The 18,483-nt window shown below is 38.9% G+C and overlaps 1 protein-coding gene across 1 annotated transcript in view; it reads left to right on the forward strand.

The window, feature by feature from the left end:
- The first annotated feature begins 7,028 nt into the window (after nt 1–7,028).
- Nucleotides 7,029–18,483, forward strand: part of LOC139708245 (laminin subunit beta-1-like) — a 45,757-nt gene continuing 34,302 nt past the window's right edge. Inside the window, exons 1-3 of the mRNA XM_071620216.1 lie at nt 7,029–7,616; nt 8,874–9,137; nt 16,009–16,132. Coding sequence (XP_071476317.1) covers nt 7,029–7,616; nt 8,874–9,137; nt 16,009–16,132 — 976 coding nt within the window. The remainder of the gene's footprint in view (nt 7,617–8,873; nt 9,138–16,008; nt 16,133–18,483) is intronic.

The following is an 18,483-nucleotide window of genomic DNA, read 5'->3' on the forward strand; positions in this document are numbered from 1 at the left end:
CAGACCCGGGATCAGTCGTTTCGCACTGGTTTTCTGTGTCAGTGGAAGTGAGTGTGTGCTATGCGTGACAGATATATAGAGTATTTTATCAGCCAGTATTGTGCTTGTGCATGAAGCAGTCATGTAGTAGTGGATCAGGCGAGGGATAGAAGCTAGAAAATAGGATCAAAGTAGGTTACAGAAATACAGATGATATATTGATGTATATTGACACAGAGTGGCCCCTATGTAACCTCAGAAAGTTTAGGGACGATTGACATCAAGAGTTAGGACAAAGCAGAGTTCAGGGGTTTCCCTAGCTACTATTCAAATTATGTAATATGTTCAATGATTTCCTATTAGTAATACGGAGGGAAAGCTTGATTGTCATTGGGAATCTTTTTTAATCGAACTACTGTAGTTGCTGCTACATTTGTATCTTTAGAAAGTTATGGCCTGCATTTGTATTAGTTGTTTTTTTTTTCTTTTTTTTAGCAGCTTTTTTTGTTGCTACATTTCGATCAATTAGTGAAAGAATGAAATTTGCCATGATTACATGCTTCATGTATGGGTACTAGAGAATTTATAGAGAAAACATCTCAATACAGGGAAATTAGTGAGGATTCAAAAGCTTAAAAACTGTTAAAATACATGAAAGAATTGCTTCCACAAAATTGTGACAGAGTTTGATACTTGCTGATGTTTTAAAACACTACTAAAAACTTTTAGTTTGATGACAAAACTTTTAAACTACATTTTGATGCTTCTAGATACATGTAGCTGCATAATTTAGTTAGTAACAGAAAATTGAAATATTTCCTTTCATTGCTCAATTATCATTGCATATCTTACAAATTGTACCAAGGCAAACTTTTACCCTTCTTTAAAGGATGCAGACAGTACATGTATTTGGGCGATATGTATGCAACAGTCCTTCAGAGTGAAGGTTTGTTTGGTGTGTGTGTGTGTGGGGGGGGGGGGGGAGTATTTGTTAACTGCTAACCACCTTTGTCCAGGTAGTACTTAACTGGGGATGTAACTTTTGTCCTCTTCTGTGATGGGAAACCCGTTTCCCATGAGTAGACCCATGAATGACCCCCGGAGAAAAGCTGCCTTCCCCCTGTCTCCGTGCATAACCATCTGAGGTGCGAGTGTGGTTTGTGGGGACGAAAGGCCCCTTTACCTGCTTACATCTGATCTTCCGTCTGCCTAGAAAATGCTGTTATGCATGATGTCCCCAACAAAAGCCACAACAAGGGTGCATGCTATTGTCCCATGGCTGACTCATTACTCTGATTGAAAGGTTGGCACTTTGTATAGCATCCTTCCTGCAGATGGATCAAGGAAAGAAGCTTTAAAAGTTTTATGCAAAGTGTGCGGTTCTGTGTATTACTGGACAGTAGATGTAACCAGGCAGTCAGATCTTCCCAGTTGCACAAGAGAACTAGGGAAATGATCTTCACTGTCCACTGTATGCAGTATATTTGTGAATCACGTATAATATGACTTCTGCAGGCATTGAAGTTGCATTTTGCAAGCAGCACAGCTAAACCAGTACATATATTTGCATACATTTGTCATGTAGCCACATTCAATGGGGTCATTTTTATGATTTAGTACTTTGACATGATTACATGTGGTGTATGCGACCAAGAGAAAATTGGGCTACCTTTTATACCACATATTTTGTACATTAATTTTGCCCACATTTTCCCTTGTGGATATTGTTTTCCTTGAATCACTATTAAAGACAAGGTTTTCCTTTTCTTGTTTTCCAAAATGATTTTAACATACTTATTTTGAAGGCAAAGTAAATAGCAAGAAAATGTAATTGTACGGTGGATATTGATTTATGGGAAGATAATGCAACACCACGCACACACCAACAAACAAACAAACAAACAAACAAACAAACAAACAAATGACTTTCAAACGCTTTTCCATGTCTGCCTCAAACATTAGGCGTGTGTTCATCAGCCTGAAGTTCAAACTAGCGGGACATTTTGCGGTCTTAGAAAATAGCCCGATACAGTGAATGTGCGTCTTCATCAGTTCGAACAGCCTACTTCGGGAAATTAGTCCAAAAATTGATGCATGCGCACTTTGCAATATTACTCTGCCTAGCTCGCGGTTCGAGAATGGATTTCCCTGCTCAAAATCTCCTATATCACTGTATGTACGATTCTACAACCAGGGAGGTGAGCAGTACTCTCCAAAGGGATATTGATAACGCTACTCTTTCTTCTCTCCAGTGAGGCATCTTATACAGTTAAACTCGGATACCTCGACGTCGGATAAGCCGAATATCACTTACCTCGGGGGCAAAATAAAAGTCCCGATTGTTCCTATGGAGTTTCCGTGTATTAAAATTCGCGTAGCTCGAAAAAGATAACTCGAAGTTCGGTTACCTCGAAGGGAAATCTAATGTCCTGATCTTAATTAACTTATTGTTTTTCCCAGCATGTTGCTCGAATCGAAATTGTAAACATCACTCAGCATCTCCGATTAAGCGCGCGTGGACAGCGAAGACATGTCACACATGTTTTCACACTCGATTGTAAATATTCTCTGAGACCAGAACAATCGCACGCCCAAGGAGAAATACTCGATACATAGCTGACAAGGAAAATCTCCAACACCTACCAACACACGTACATGGTATGCACATAGCACCCGTGCCAATGGAGTGCTTAACGATAGAACTAAGCGCTGCCTCATCATTTGCTTTTCTTTAACCACTGTGTTTTGATTTTTGATCAAGACAGTCATACCGCGCGCGTAGATTTCTCGACCGTCGGGGCGCACCTGCTTACGTTGACAGTTATATCTTTGCCATTAATCACGCTCCACTGTCAAAACATCAATCTCCCTCGTAGTGCCTTTTTTAAAACTATTTTTTTTTGGCCTTTCACGAAGTTTACTTCCCCGTGAACGCAAGCACTGAAACTTTTTTTTTTCAGCAATGCGATTATGAAAATCTGGAAGTATAGGCCGATCACAATATAGAATAGAATACACAGGGCTCCGCACTAAGTTTTATCGGGCCACCAATATCATTGATTTTTATTTTCTGGTGGTCGAAAGTAAAATCTGGTGACAAAAAAAAAATCAGGAAAAACATTAGAAAAACTAAATCGGTCCTACTAAACATAGACAAATTAATGTTAAGCATTATTGAAGTGATACAGATGTCCATGTCTAAAACAAATGAATAGAAAATTCAAACATCTTACTCTGTGTTTAAAGATTTGACAAATAGGCGTAGATATTGTTATAAAAGTTGATGCCCATATATTGAGGAGGTCAAAACTAACGTTTGAAATGAGAAAATGGGAGCATTTGCTGACATTTGTTAGCATCCGACATTTGTTTTAGCATTGTAAAAAGCCGAAAGTTACCGTTATTCATTTTTAAATGTAAAAGCAAACAACCGACATTCATTTTAGAATCTTACGGAGCTGAATACTATCCTAATCCATTTCCAAACGTGAAAGAAAACATCCGCTATTTGTTTTAGCATCTAACTGAGCGGATTAATACCATTAATCATTTCCAAATGTTAAAGCAACAATCTGTTATTTATTTTTGCATCATACGGAGCAGAATATTACCGTTATTCATTTCAAACATCCGACATTTATTTCATTATCGAACGGAGCCGAATGTGACTGCTGTCCACTTCTGAAAGTGAAATGAATCGTCTGACAATTATTTGATCATCGCATGGAGCCGAATGTTACTGTTTTTTTTTTTTTCATTTTTGAACGTCAAGGCAGACATCAGACATTTTGGACCATGAAACGTATAGCTGAATGTTACTGATATTTATTTTGAAATGTACCGTAGCAAATATCCAATATTTTTTTTTATCATCGTATGGGGCAGAATGTTACTGCTGTTCACTTCCAAACGTGCCAAACGTAAAAGCAATCATTCGACATGTATTTTAGCATCTTCCGGAGCTGAATGCTATTGGCATTTACTTTCGAACGTAAAAGCACACATCCGGCATTTATTTTATCAGCGTACGGAGTTGAATATTATTGTTATTCACTTCAGAACATCAAAGCAAACATTCGACATTTATTTTAGCATCTTCCGGAGCTAAATGTTATTGCAATTTACTTTCGAACATAAAAGCAAACATCCAGCATTTATGTCATCATTGTCAGGAGTTGAAAATTATTGTTACCCTTTTCCGAACGTCAAAGCAAACATCAAACATTGATTTTACCATTAAACGCAGCTGAATGTTACTGTTATTCATTTCGAAATTTAAAAGCAAACATCAGACAGTTATGTTAGCATCATATGGACATGATGGAGCAGAATATTACTGCTATTTTCTTCCGAACATAAAAACGATCATCTGACATCTATTTTAGCATCTTCCGGAGCCGAATGCTACTGCTATTTATTTTCGAAAGTATAAGGAAACATCCGACATTTATTTAACCATCGTTCGGAGTTGAATGTTATTGTTTTTCATTTCCGAACGTCATAGCAAAAATTCGACATTTATTTCAGCGTCTTCCGGAGACGAATGTTATCCTTATTCATTTCCGAACGCAAAATCAAATATCTAACATTAGTTTTAGCACCATACGGAGCTGAGTCTTATCGTTATTCATTTCCAAAAGTATGAGCAAACATCCGACATTTATTTTAGTATCATACCGAGTCCAATATTACCGTCATTCATTTCCACAATTAAACGCAAAACTCTGACATTTATTTTAGCATCTTCCGTAGTCGATTGTTACCGCTGTTCATTTTCAAAAGTAAAGGCAAACATCCGACTTTTTTTTTTTTTTTTGGTGGCGCGATCGGGCCACCAAAATCTTTATTTCTGAAATTTTGATTGCATTTCCGATTTTCACTCAATTCATTCATATAAAAGTTGATTCAATTCAAATTGACAAGCATGCAAACAATCAGTAGGCACTATAACAAACACCATGTTGAACATCGATAAATGTCGAACATCGATAAACATCGGATAAGTCGAAGAAAATTCGACGTACGCGTACCTCGAAATTCGCGTACGTCGAACCATTTTCTTCAGTCCCGACGAATTCGAGGTATCCGAGTTTGACTGTATGAAATTAACGAATTGCAATGTTTAAACAAATCCAAAATACACACAATCTACAAGAATCTTCAGCTAAGGTAGAGTGGACCAGAAGAAGAAGTTTACAAAAAAAAAAAAAACCAACCAACCAACCAAACAAACAAACAAACAGATAGCATGCACGGCACTGAGTTTTAATAGGGAGGTGAGAGAAATCACCTCCCTGGTTTTAAAGATGTCAACAACAGTAGGTTACAGTACACACATGTGATCCTTGAATACACCGTGCGTGTAATGTACTATACACAATCACTAGCTTGTACATGCGCTTTCCATTGCCAGCTGGCTAACCAGAAGCGTGGAGGGATCGAGAAAATTTCGGGCTGATGGAGACGCACCCAAATTAGCGCGCTATTTCACGAATTAGCGCTCTAGTTGACGAACTAGACCAAGATTTTGGGGGAAATTTTCCCGATCAAATAGCGCGCTATTTGCGTCTTCACTACACAGATAGCGCGCTATTTTGACATCGGACTAGTTTGGTAACCGCAAGATAGCGCGCTATTATGAAACTTCGGGCTGATGAAGACACGCCTATTGTGAAGTTTTCATCACTTATCATCAATATAAAAAAATGTGTAGTAAGACCCTTGAAAAGAACTCCTATGGGCTGTCTGTGAGAAAAGATGCCGTGTACAATACCAACAGTACAACTTTGTGGATATACACATACATTGGGATTGAAACAGTATTAGTGTTGTTTGCGTGGTCAGGAAGTTTGGAAATGTTAATTGGGGCCCAATAAGTGACCCCATGCTGAAGGGACCTGAGGTGCAAGTAATGAGGGTAATTGAGAGGCGAATATTGCCCAGTGGCTCTCCCTGCCCATCACCCCACCCTAGCTTCAGAGTGGAAGGAGTTTCCCTGTGGGATATTGTTGAATTAGTGCGCTGAGATGAAATGCAGTGAATCAGCTAGAGTGTAACACATGCAGGTTTATATACATTACTTCATGCTTCACTTGTGAGGAGTCACAAACTTGTATGGGAAATCAGTGTATACATGACAAACAACTCGAGGCATGGTAATGATTTGGTAGGTCTTGCGTATATGTTGTTATTTTGTTTGTCAATGTCTACATTTAAGGTGGCACTAGTCTTTGTAGGATGTAGTTATTAGCATAAATCCTATAGCTTTAGTGTGTATTGAACAAGGGCTGCGTTTATCAACTCACTTTTGGCGTACAGTAGAATAAAAAATTTCAAACAGATTTGGGAAAATGATGCGCAAAGCTGTTTTGGTTGTTTGGTTGGAAACAACTTTCTGAAACGACAAAAAAGTACAATAGCAAATGCATTTGAGCCAGGAACATGTTTCTGTAGAAATAATAAATGCAAAGTCGTTCTGAAACGCATTCATAACTCAGACCTGCCCATGCCAGGCTCTGTCAACCACACATACATTACTCCTTGGGTCAATTTGCACAATGGAGCTGAACAGTGACAAGGCCTCCCTCACAACTCATGATAGAGATGATAAATGTAACAACTCAAGAATGTGATCCGAATGCCCTTTGCAAGTGTGTTTTGATAGCGGGTATTAAAACATGTTTCAAATGCAGGAAAGATAATAAATGCAGCTATAGATGATCTCATTCACCCATCAGAGTTGCCCTTAGCTCTCCAGAAATTCATGCACCCCCTGAAAGGTGTTTTGAACATTCATTAGCTGGGATTTTCATTTTGAGTTTCCATTTATTATACAGGCAGAGACCCATCATCTTTTTAATGATTATCTGAAAATTACATAGCTGTATGATGACAATTTTCTTTTCTTTCTTTTTTTTTTTTGCCTGTGATTCTCTCATAAATGCCTAAGCATTTCCCATGTTAACTTGTTGGATCAGAGAACTACTGATATCTAACATGAAGTCATTTTCTTTTTGTGTATTAACCATATGAAAGTCTTAAAGTAAGTGATGTTTTTGGCTTGTTTCATTTCAGCTGTAGGGAGCTACAGCCAAGTGATCCCAGCCAGTGCTTGTGAGGGGGACAGCTGTTATGCTGGTGACCTTCTGATTGGCCGCGAAGATAAACTGTATGCATCATCTACGTGTGGACTCGACGGTTACGAACCCTTCTACATCGTCAGCCACCTCGAGAACCGGAACCGCGAGATCTTCTACTGCGACTCGCGGGTACCCTGGCAGGCGGGCGTCAACGAGCGCAACCACGAAATCGAGCATGTGGTCACCTCGATGGAGAACTCCAACAAGAAGGAGAGATGGTGGCAGTCGCAGAATGGCCTGGAGCAGGTTTACATCCAGTTTGACCTGGAAGCCATCTTCCACTTCACCCATCTCATCATGACCTTCAAGTCGTTCAGGCCAAAGGCCATGGTCATCGAGCGGTCATCCGACTTTGGCCGCACGTGGAAGCCGTACAGGTACTTTGCCTATGACTGCGAGGGCAGCTTTCCGGACATCTCCCGAGACCCAATCCGCAACATCAGCCAGGTGATCTGTGAAGACCGCTACTCGGCTGTTGAACCCTCCACTGGGGGAGAGGTAGGCTATTCTGGAGACAGCCTCGTCTGGGAGGCAATTGATTTTCTTTTTGTGAAGAGACAACAGCTTTATTGCACCAGTGATTGTACCTATACACAGGCTGTGTAGCATGACTGAATACCTATGTTACAAGAAATGTATTCAAGTTAGAAAGGAAGGGACAGATCAATAGAAAGAAGTTGCTTGAAAGAGTTACTTTTCAGCCTAGGGCAATCCAATTGGGAATAAGGGCACTTTCTACTGGTGGAATACATCAAGTGATACACGCGACCATGCTCCTCATGAACCCACAAAAAGTTTCTAACTAAGATTTTTAAGTTTTTGATGAATTCTGAAAGAAGATTCCTAGCTTTAGGATGATATGTAACTTAAACTTAAATTTTCCTAACTCACTGAAATAAATGATCAATATCATGAATATAGAATGCTACTTCACAGAAATGGAGCTTGAAGTTGAGGGTCCATTCAAGTGCACCCAGTCAGCCTGTACTGTGTGTGGAACTAACAGGGGATTTAAATCTCCATGACAACCATTGTGAAAGGATTATCAGGTTAATCTTCACCTTTGTACACTTATTACCAACATTCTTTTCATGACTATGCCAAAGTATTAAAGCGTCTAGTGACTTCTCTCTGTAGTTTCTGTCGGTCTTCGTGCTCATTTTTACATGTCCCAGTGGTGGAATGTGGAGAACACAAACTTGTCAAAAATGGGTCTTCTGAAACTTTTAATTCTGTGCTTCGTAATAGTGATTTTAGAAAGCATGTGAAAGGCATACTTTATCATCTGATTTTATTCAAAATTGAATGGCCTAGTGGAATATTACCTTGGGCATGCTCATCTCACTGTGGGTTCTTGTGATGCAGGACTCCATCTGTAAACAGTACAACAAAAATAGCAAGGAAGGACTTGACTTTCTTCTTTGTTTGGGATGGGGGTGGGGGGGGGGGGATATACAGTGTGTGTTGCTGCCATGACTTCATATAACTTGTACACATATCTCTGTCCTCACAGCCCTCATAATCTTTCTGTAACTTGTTTATTTTATGTTGACTTTTCAACAGTCCTTGTCATGACTACCCCTTGGAGAGGTGCCTTGCATACAATGTATACACATTTCTTCAGGTCTTGTAATTCTCATACCAGTCATGTCTCCTCTGAGGCCACTTGACTGCCAGTATGAAAACAGTTTGTTCTTTTCCACAGCAGTTTCTTGACTTGGCATCATTCTGTAAATCTCTGGTCACCACCCCCAGGTCATCCTCAGTGTGCTCCCACCAAACATCGACATTCAGAACCCCTACAGCCCCGAGGTCCAGGACCTCATCAAGGTCACCAACCTGCGCATCAACTTCACCGAGCTCCACTTCCTTGGGGACCACCTGTTCGACGACGGGGAGGAGGTCTTCAACAAGTACTACTACGCCCTCTATGAGATGGTGGTTAGGGGCAGCTGCCATTGCTTTAACCATGCCTCTCGTTGCCTGCCTGCTGATGGGATGGAGACCAAGGAACAGATGGTAAGATTCTTTGATTGCAAGTAAGATTCTTGGTTGCACTCCTCAGTTGAACTCCTTTTCTGTCCTCTTGCATGAAATAGCACTTAACCGCCTCCAAGTATATGAATAAACCAGTTTACTATTTATAAATGTGTTCAGATTTATGGATATATCTTTTTCCATGAGGATGAAGTATTGAACTGTCAGTTAACCTGTATTGTCCTACTAAATGCATTTTGTTACATCTAATCTAATTTTCTGTTAGTAGTTATTACGTATTTTGAGGGCATCTTCTTTACAGGGCAGCTTCTAGTAGTCCGGAGCAGAGGTTTTTGTGATAAAGGTAGTCATAAAGTTTAAAAAAGTACCCAACAGATTCATATTCTTACTATGCAGATTGCCATGCCATCTAGATAGTGCTATTTTACCTTTTCTCCTGCTGCTATGTCGCTGCTCTTTCTGTGTACATGGAAGAAGAATTTCTCGTTTTTGGAATGAAACCCTGCCAGATGTATTTCAGTCATTTCCCAAGACTGTGCTCTGAACTTGAATCTTTAAAATAAAAATTTGCAGTTGAAATTAGGTTAAAGCAAGTAGTTGCCCCCTGTAGTTTTTATGAGTTTTTTTTTTCTCCTAAAGAGCTCAGCATTGCAGGAACCAAATCAGTCCATTCTTGCTGGGTGTTGGTCAGGGGATAGCAAGCAGCTGGCCGTGAAAGGCCTCTGCCCACAGGGAAATACCCACTGAGAAACACATGGGAGAAACAGAAAGTAGCAGATGGGGAGAAAAGAGGTCAAAATATCAGCCATATGTTAACAGTTTCACATTAAATTATGTGAATTATATCAGTTTTGTGTGTGTGCATATATGTGTTTGTGTGTGTGTGTGTGTGTGTGTGTATGCGTGTGTGCTTTCACAGTAGTTTGGATAGGGATGCCCATTTTAAGGAAATGTTTTTGTATTATAATTCAGAAATACTGTTCAAATCCTCATGATGATGCAGTTCGAACTCATACTAGGCTTTGCAAGACAACCTGAAGGAAATGTAGAAAAAAGTTGGATTTTCTTTGCCCATGGTTATACAAGTTAACTTATGCATCCCCTTTTAAGACTACAATAGATTTTTTAACTTAGAGAATGCTATGTCAGTAGATTTAGATATACTGTACATGTATGTCAGTGTATAATTTGTGTTTCAATCAGCATGTATGCGATCAATATACTTGAGCAGATGCAAACAGAACTTTTCTTCAGATTTGCAGATGTCAGAGTTCTTAATACCCATTATATCCCAAAGCTTAAACCAAGTGCACACTTATTATTATACATGCTGTATGTTTACAGCTGGGCCCCTGTTGCAGGTGATATCACTCTACAGTTATGCAGCATTTTGTATATTCTTGCTAACAGTTGAAGGAACAACCTCAATAAGAGTGTTAATCAGGAACTACTCAAAGTCACACTTTGATACTCCAAAAATATCAGTGCTGTAAGCAGTGGGTATAGTTCCAACAATTTTATTAAGGGAATCTAAAAGCAGACATATGAAGCCATGAAAAGTGTAAAGTGCAAAGCCATGGGAATGGTGCAAAGGAAGAAGGTTACAGTTATTGAAACACAGATTTAAGGTGGGACGACAATGTTTATTTGACCATCTGTTTGGGTAATAGACCTCACAAGATATGCACAACACTACAGGATGCACCCACGATATATTCAGAGGTATGTTGTAGTTGATTGTAAAGTTCTGTGAAGGGTTAAAAGGGCTATTAAGTACTATGCAACCAAATTGCTCTATTTGCGTGCTGAATCAGATGATTAGAGTCTTAGAACTTTAGAATCATCAGATGCAAGCTGTAATTAACAATCTTTTTGTTTTTGTTTTAATAATACTCAAAAGAGTTAGAGAGCCAAGTACACATACAAGTTGTCTTAATTCTGTGTTAAATAGGGATAGCAAATGAACCATACAGCATAAAAGATGAAAGTTGCCAATATACTTTCTCTTGTACTATTAAATTGTAAACTTAATAGTACTTCAGATTTGAGTCCATTCAGGGGATCAGCATACACTGTAGATCCCAAGTACTGGCAGATCTTCCTAGTGGGGATGGTGTAATTGCTTGACATATATTACGCATGGAGAAGGAATTCTGACCCTCCTACCATGTATCCTCTTGACTGTAGCAGTTTGATTGAGTGCATTTTCATTGCCCAATCAATCAAGAGCCCATTTCCCCTTACAAGGCACACAGTACACTGGAGAAGGTGCAGAGCCGGCAGTTATGCGTTTAGAATGGGCGATGGGGCACAGGGCCTAAATACAGTATCACGTTTGAGATGGGAAGGTACATGGGGTTATCTGAGAGGTGCAGTGACAGAACTGGCACATAGCATGCATACAGGAATGAGATTTGATTAGTACACACAGTGTAGCATCAACACCTTATATCTTTGCAAAGGCCTATTTAAAAAGAGACAGTTGAGTCCATGAGTGTTTGTTAAATCATCAATGCAGTGACTATACAGATGCCTGAAGATTTTTTTTCTCTATTTGCTGATGAGAGTTACTGATGCTTAGGTTTTTAATGGTATTTTTGTGTTTTTTTGTTTTTGTTTACTTTAAAGGGATTGTACAGTTTCTGTTGAGACCTAACTTCAGATTTCTAACATTTTTTTGGAGAGATAATGAGAAACTTTTTATGAAATATGAATGATTATGTAATTTTAAGAGGAATTCAGCATTAATTTGATGAACATTGGTTTTGAAATGGCTGAGATATCCAAAAAAGAGCGATCCTAATAAGAGGTGGGACCCAGCTTTTATTGCGATCGATTTGTTTCACTTTGCTTTTGGGTTACTCAGCCATACCAACACTGATTTTGATCGAATAAACTTTGAATTCCTCCTAGAATGGTATCCTCTGCACTATTTCATTGGTGGTTTCCTGGAATCTCGAAAAAAAGTTAAAAGCCAAATTCTCATCTCCACCAATACAAAACCATCCCTTTAAGTCTTTGCTGAAGAGATCAGACTATTGCAGTGTGAAGTTTAGAATATTTCAGTGATCAAGACAGACTGTATGTCTCTGCCTCCAGAGAACCCACAAAGTATCCTAAAGTGAATCTCACACCATGTCCAAATTGGATTTTGTATCGTGGGATAAAGTGATGGAGAGTAGAAGAGGTTTTCCAAGTATCTGACCTTATGTCAAAATCAATTAGTTCTAAAATTTCACATTTTTAGGAAATGGTGGTGGTGATTGGAACCTCATACATGTACATACTGGAAGTAATATGAGATGAAGATGTAACAGACTTTTTTTTTTTGCACAAGAGATAATTCTATTTATTTGCAGCAGATGTTTGTTGTATCTGAATAAGCGAGCAATAATGTCTTTTAGAATATGGGATAGTGTTGTAGTTTTGAGTTTATCAACCAAAAACTCATTTTTCAGATGTTTTTGTGCAAAACCCAATGAAAGTTTGAAGTCAATTACATTATCACATTTAAGCTAATTTGTTTAATAGTATCAGTATCATTATAGGATAAGATAATGTCAAACTTGTGTCCTGTTCTGATAAAACTGTTGCCATTCTGTTTAAGAGATTTTACTTTATTCAGGGATGCCAGTTTTCAGGCAAGAGCCTGAATTCAGGCCCTGGCAGTTTCAAAGTTCAGGCGTTATCATATACAAAGAGGCTTCATGTTGATGAATTTCAGGCCCTGTTTTTCATTCAAACTGGCATCCCTGTTTATTCATTCAAATTGAAGTGAACTTTGTGTGGAATCATACTTTTACTATGTACTTAACCCAGTCACTTTTTTCCAGGTCAAATTAGTAACATGTATGAAATTATATTTTGTTTACAGGTCTGAAATATGCACACACACACACAAAAAGGATTGTAATACGTTACAGACCTGACAATAATTATAAATATTGACAGTGTTACCTTAAGTCAAGGAAATGTTGACCATCTGTTGATGGTTTTCAGACAATAACAAAAAATGAATGTCAAGAAATGTTTTATGCAGACATCCAGGTTTTTGTGGCTCTGTGCCAGCGTAGAGTTACTGGGTAGGATTCTCAGTGGATTTTAGGGCATAGCGTGACATTATTGTGGAAATAGCCGAGGGATGTTTTGGTGCATCATGCCTTGGAGAGAAACACCTGTCCTGAACTGTTCATACCCACCACAGCTTATAGTCAGCCGGGTTTTCTCATTGTCGCCCTTGTACCAACCAATAGTTGCAATGGAGCCCGATGATTTCGTGCAGATTTGATTTAGTGCCTGATATGACATGACCCGATCGGGGAGTAGTGATGTATTGTTTCGTGCCCGCAGAGACCTAATGTATGTCTTCCTCTGCGGCTGACTGTGTGATGTGAATCATAATGCAGAGATTAAACAGGACTTTCCCCTCAGGTATAACTGGGTAACCAGAGACCCTAATCTCAACCTGTCCCCTCTTTACTAGGCTCTTACCACCAACAGCTTTTCAAGGTCAAAGGTGTCAAGGGCTGTGTATCACTATAGATGCTTGTACATTAAACCCTCTGTCAAACTGTGACTCAAAATTTGTAATTATCATAAATCTTTAGGAAGTCGTAGTCTAGTGTATATCCTCTGGGTATTTGATTTGATTTGAATTGATTTGATTTATTTCCGCATTCAGTCAAATGCAAACTTAATACAAATTTCAGAAGCACAAAGACAAAGAATAACAAATGTGTTCACAGTAAAATAAAAGGATAACATTACACAAATAGAGACACATTTAATTGCGTTGAGCAGTGTATTTTGTACATACACGGAAACATAAAATAAACTAGAGAGGGGCCGTCAAAGGCGGCAGACCCACGCCTTAAGTACAAAGTCGGGGTAAACATAATGTGCATTCGGTCAGCTACCAGAATTCGGTCACTTAATTGCCAGTGTGCTTTATCACCAGCCAGTGAGTTGTACCAAAGATCGTACACTTCAGTGTACGATCTTTGGTTCTACAGTCACATCACACGCAAATCACATCATTTAACATACGGTAACACTCATTCACAACAGAAAAGTCCTTTAGTCTCCTCCCAAAATCCATCGAAAATCCCAAATTCCACCGTCAAGTGCAGAATCTGAACTTTTCAAGCGCGCGCGAATTAAGTCCAGTTTTAAGAGTATTGTCTACGCGACGGGTCGCCGAAAAACGCTAAAAATCGAGAAATACGCCGTTTTCTGATATTTTGATTATAGCAAGCCGAGAGTGTGATGATATCAAAGGTCATATGAGTGTACGATCTTTGATGGTATCCACAAAAGCGCAAAAGAAAAACAAAATTTACGTACCCCCTAGGCAATTACCCCTATGATTAGTGTCTACGGGAATTATTCAATGCATGGGTTGAATGCAAATGTCTACTGCACCAGTATGCGGTCACCAACGAGCGCCGCAACGTCCCCGATGCAATTTTGCACCAACAGTGTAGAGCGCGATGCATTTTCAGCGGCCTTGCACACGCATTGACATTGAGCGCGCATATCGTGCAGTGTGACTGCGACCGAGCAAATGCTCCTCCAACGAAAAAAATAATCAATGTTAATTTGAAAAATCATCAAAATACGGGCCAGTTTGTGACGACGGAGAACGAACTTTCATAAATCTAGAAGGACATAGTCCCTCAAACAGGCCTAAACGTAAATTTCGGAATTCTTACGAACAGTTGAGCAGCGAAGTCGGATCGTTTGGGAGTTTATGTTTTCGTATGGTAGCGGAAAATCGCAAAGTGAGAAACGGGAAATTTTCGGAGTGGTCACTATACCATAGGGTCAAAACTTCAAGGTCACACAGAATTTGCAAGGGTCAACCGATTGTCACCAAAATCTAATCGATTCTTTCCTGCCATTATCCAAACATCCCCTGAACATTTCGTGCAAATCCGTTTACCCGTTCTCTTGTTATCTTGTACACAAACAAACAAACAAACAAACAAACAAACAAACAAACAAACAAACAAAAAACAAACAAACAAACAAACAAACAAACAAACATACGGAACCCTTTACATAACCCCCTGCCGATTTTCATCGGCGTGGGTAAATATACAGTATTTTCAGTAGATAACAGAGATAATTGAATGCAGGAGACCACCATTGTGAGCGATTGAGCTTGAAATGGATGGGGCCTTGTAATTGCTGGTACTTTGACAGGTTAATCTTTTCTCTTTGTAACATATCTTTATCTTTTTTATCTCCTTTTGTTGTTGTTTTGGATGGCTGTGCTGTATTTGTTCTTCATCTTCTTTTATTCTGGAGATGATTGTAACCATGGAATATGAAGATTACAGCACAAAATCGCATTTTAGAGTTAGTGACAATCGGGTCAGAAGGACATTCAAAGATCTTTGTATGTCCTTCTGACCTGATTGTCACAAACTCTAAAATACCAGTTTGTGCTGTAACCTGATCAATTTACATTTAGCGTTAGATTAGTTGACAAAAGCTTAGAATATGTCCATATATATAAATGTCTTTTGTGCGATATAGTAGCTGGTATTCAAATGCTATCACTCTGAAAATGGTACACTGTGCGTATTAAAGCTGTGGAATAGCCTTTATCACATTTTTATGAAATCTTGCCCATTACACAATATATTTCCTAAACCCAACGTAACAAAATCACTCCTAAATATTTCTGGACTAGTATTAGAAAATACCTTGATGCCTTCCAGTCAGATTACATTTTTTTTTTCTGCTAAATTTGTGTGTGTTCTATGTTTCTCTATCTCAAAAGTGTTTTAGGGATTGAAATGACATTAGTTTGACTTGCAATCACTGTGATGGCTCAGACATTCTCCATCTGACACAATTCTTTCCTCATCATCTGCTACTATTTCAGGTAAATGGCCAGTGTGAGTGCATCCACAACACTGAGGGGAAGAACTGTGAGAGGTGTAAGCCCTTCTACAACGACCAGCCCTGGAGACCGGCTAGAGTCTTGGGTGAAAATAATGAGTGTAAACGTAAGTTTCTCCAACTATTTAGTTTTGGTATTTAGAGTCCCTCTCTTTCTTTCAGCCTGTGGATGATTTAGGGCAAACATATACATATTGTGTTGTGAAGTGTTGGTCTTTTCTTTTTTATGGAGAGAGTGATATAAAAACTAGCTGAGTGAGGTAAGGTTCAGTAAAATCAGAGACAAAGTATTAAAGGAAGTTGTGAAATGTTACAGTGTCACCAAAGTTTTCAGGAACAAAGATATATTGTTGTCACCTCATAAGCAAATTAGATGAAGTGATGTTGCCAGTGGCTAAACTATCTCACTGGATGTACAAAAAGAAAAAGAAAAAAAGAAAGAAGAAGAAGTGTTCTCAGTTACTAGTTTGGCAATGACAAAGACATTCAAGAGTATTAAAGTCATGACATAGCAGTTCTCCAGTAATTTGAAGTGATGTATGTAATTCCTTTTTGATTTCATGTAAAAAAACAAACAAGAGATGTATATGGAAGATTTGTGTATAGGTCAATGACTTGTGCGGTGATGACGTCATCATCTCAGCTAATTTGCATGTGACATCAATGTTTCACGAAAAATTGTAACTTCATAACTTTGGTTACACAAAGTTAAAATGAAACATCTTCTGTTTTGTTGTTAGGTTTTTAGAGCCTCTATTTATAGACATCAACTTTCAACACAGAGTGATATTCAATTTAAAAAGCTGAGTTAATAGTGAGATGGAAACTTGACCTGCTCCTAAAGAAAAAAAAAGACAAGAAAAGAATAATGCCTGACTTGACAAATATTGGGAGTGTATATTTGCATTCCTATTTGATTGACCTGGACTAACACAAGCATGCGGAATTTGTGACTTACAGTGTATGTTTACCAGGTAATAAAATCGAACTTTTAAGAGCTTCAGAATTTTTGACAATAGACTTTTGATCTTCAATTGAAGCCGTATTAAAAAAGCAGACATCAGTTATCAGTAAAACGACAACAGTTATCAGTATATTAATGCATATAGGTCATGTTTGTGATACAGATGATGATACAGAAATGACTGTGATAACAATGATAGTATCCTTGTCATTTTTTTTTTTTTAAATTAAATGCACATCGTGTCAGGGTGTTGTGCTTCCTGAGGGTGTAGCTTCACTTAAATTGTCAATTTATTTTGCAAATTGCAGCAGTACAGCTTTTGATGGATAATTGTGCTCTCAGTATTGACCGATTCGGGTTCGTTGAGGGCAGCAGACATTTCATGGCACTGGGCGCAGCCATAGTGGGTGTCTCAGCCGACCCCCCCTGCTCTCTCCCACCCTGGGCAACATGTTTATCACGCACTTGTAACAAAGGTTCGCGCACTAAGCAAGCATTCGCGCACTCAGTATGAGACGCCCATTGGCTAAAGCAGTTTTTCATTCTGCGCGCGTGCTAATGTAGGGAGAGGGGTGGGGAGTGGGAAGGGGGGGTCGGCTGAGACACCCACTATGGCTGCGCCCAGTGCCAAAAATACACATAGTGCGTCACAGAATCGGTCAATAGACACCAAGGCTGGCATCCCGTGTTGGTATTTTCCCATCAGGAGCCAGCTATACCAGACACATTGTATCACATCACTCCAGACAGTGATATGTAGAACTCTTTTGATAGTGTACTTAAAGTCAGACTAGCCTGATGAGAGTCTCTGATAACTTTTTCTTGTAAAGACTGCATCTATCTGATGCTGGATGGGATGAACTGTGTCTCATTTTGCTATAATTTGATGGTTTGATTTCAGAAGACATGAATGTGTCACTGCTCGACAGATACGGAATTATATCATTTTTAGGCTGGCGAAATGGGAAGACATGTACACCTTGTAGCACAGTCATGTCTACTATATAGGAATCATCTGAACACTTTGCAATGTGATTGTCAGTAGAAGTTGACAAAAGTTTTGCTATTATGAGGAGCTTTACAATTTGTATGAAACTAAGACATGGATGGGGGTAGTACTATAATAAACGTAATGTAGGTGTAGATGAAAATGGCACACTTTTGATCTTTAATTACGAAAAAAGAATGTACATCAGGTAATACTGAAGACGATATGGTTCATAGCTGAATAGTGCACTTTTTTTTTAGATGGTTTGGACATGATATCATAAATCAGTTTTCAAATTCATGTTCATTTTTGAAGTTAGGTTTCAGATTTTGCTCAATTTCCAACTGGCTGTGCATACAAAATATTTGTATGCATGTAAACGATTGAGTGAAATAGACAGAAAGCCTGGTCTGCCCTACAACCTGTAGGCCCTACCTTCCTTTTTTGTTTTCCTTCACACAATCTCCCTGGTAGTTAAGCCATCGCTATGGAAACCAAATGTGCCA

This window comes from Diadema antillarum, unplaced genomic scaffold (assembly GCF_040938485.1).
Source record: "Diadema antillarum isolate AM-2024a unplaced genomic scaffold, OU_Dant_1.0 seq00001321_RagTag, whole genome shotgun sequence".
NCBI lineage: Eukaryota > Metazoa > Echinodermata > Echinoidea > Diadematoida > Diadematidae > Diadema > Diadema antillarum.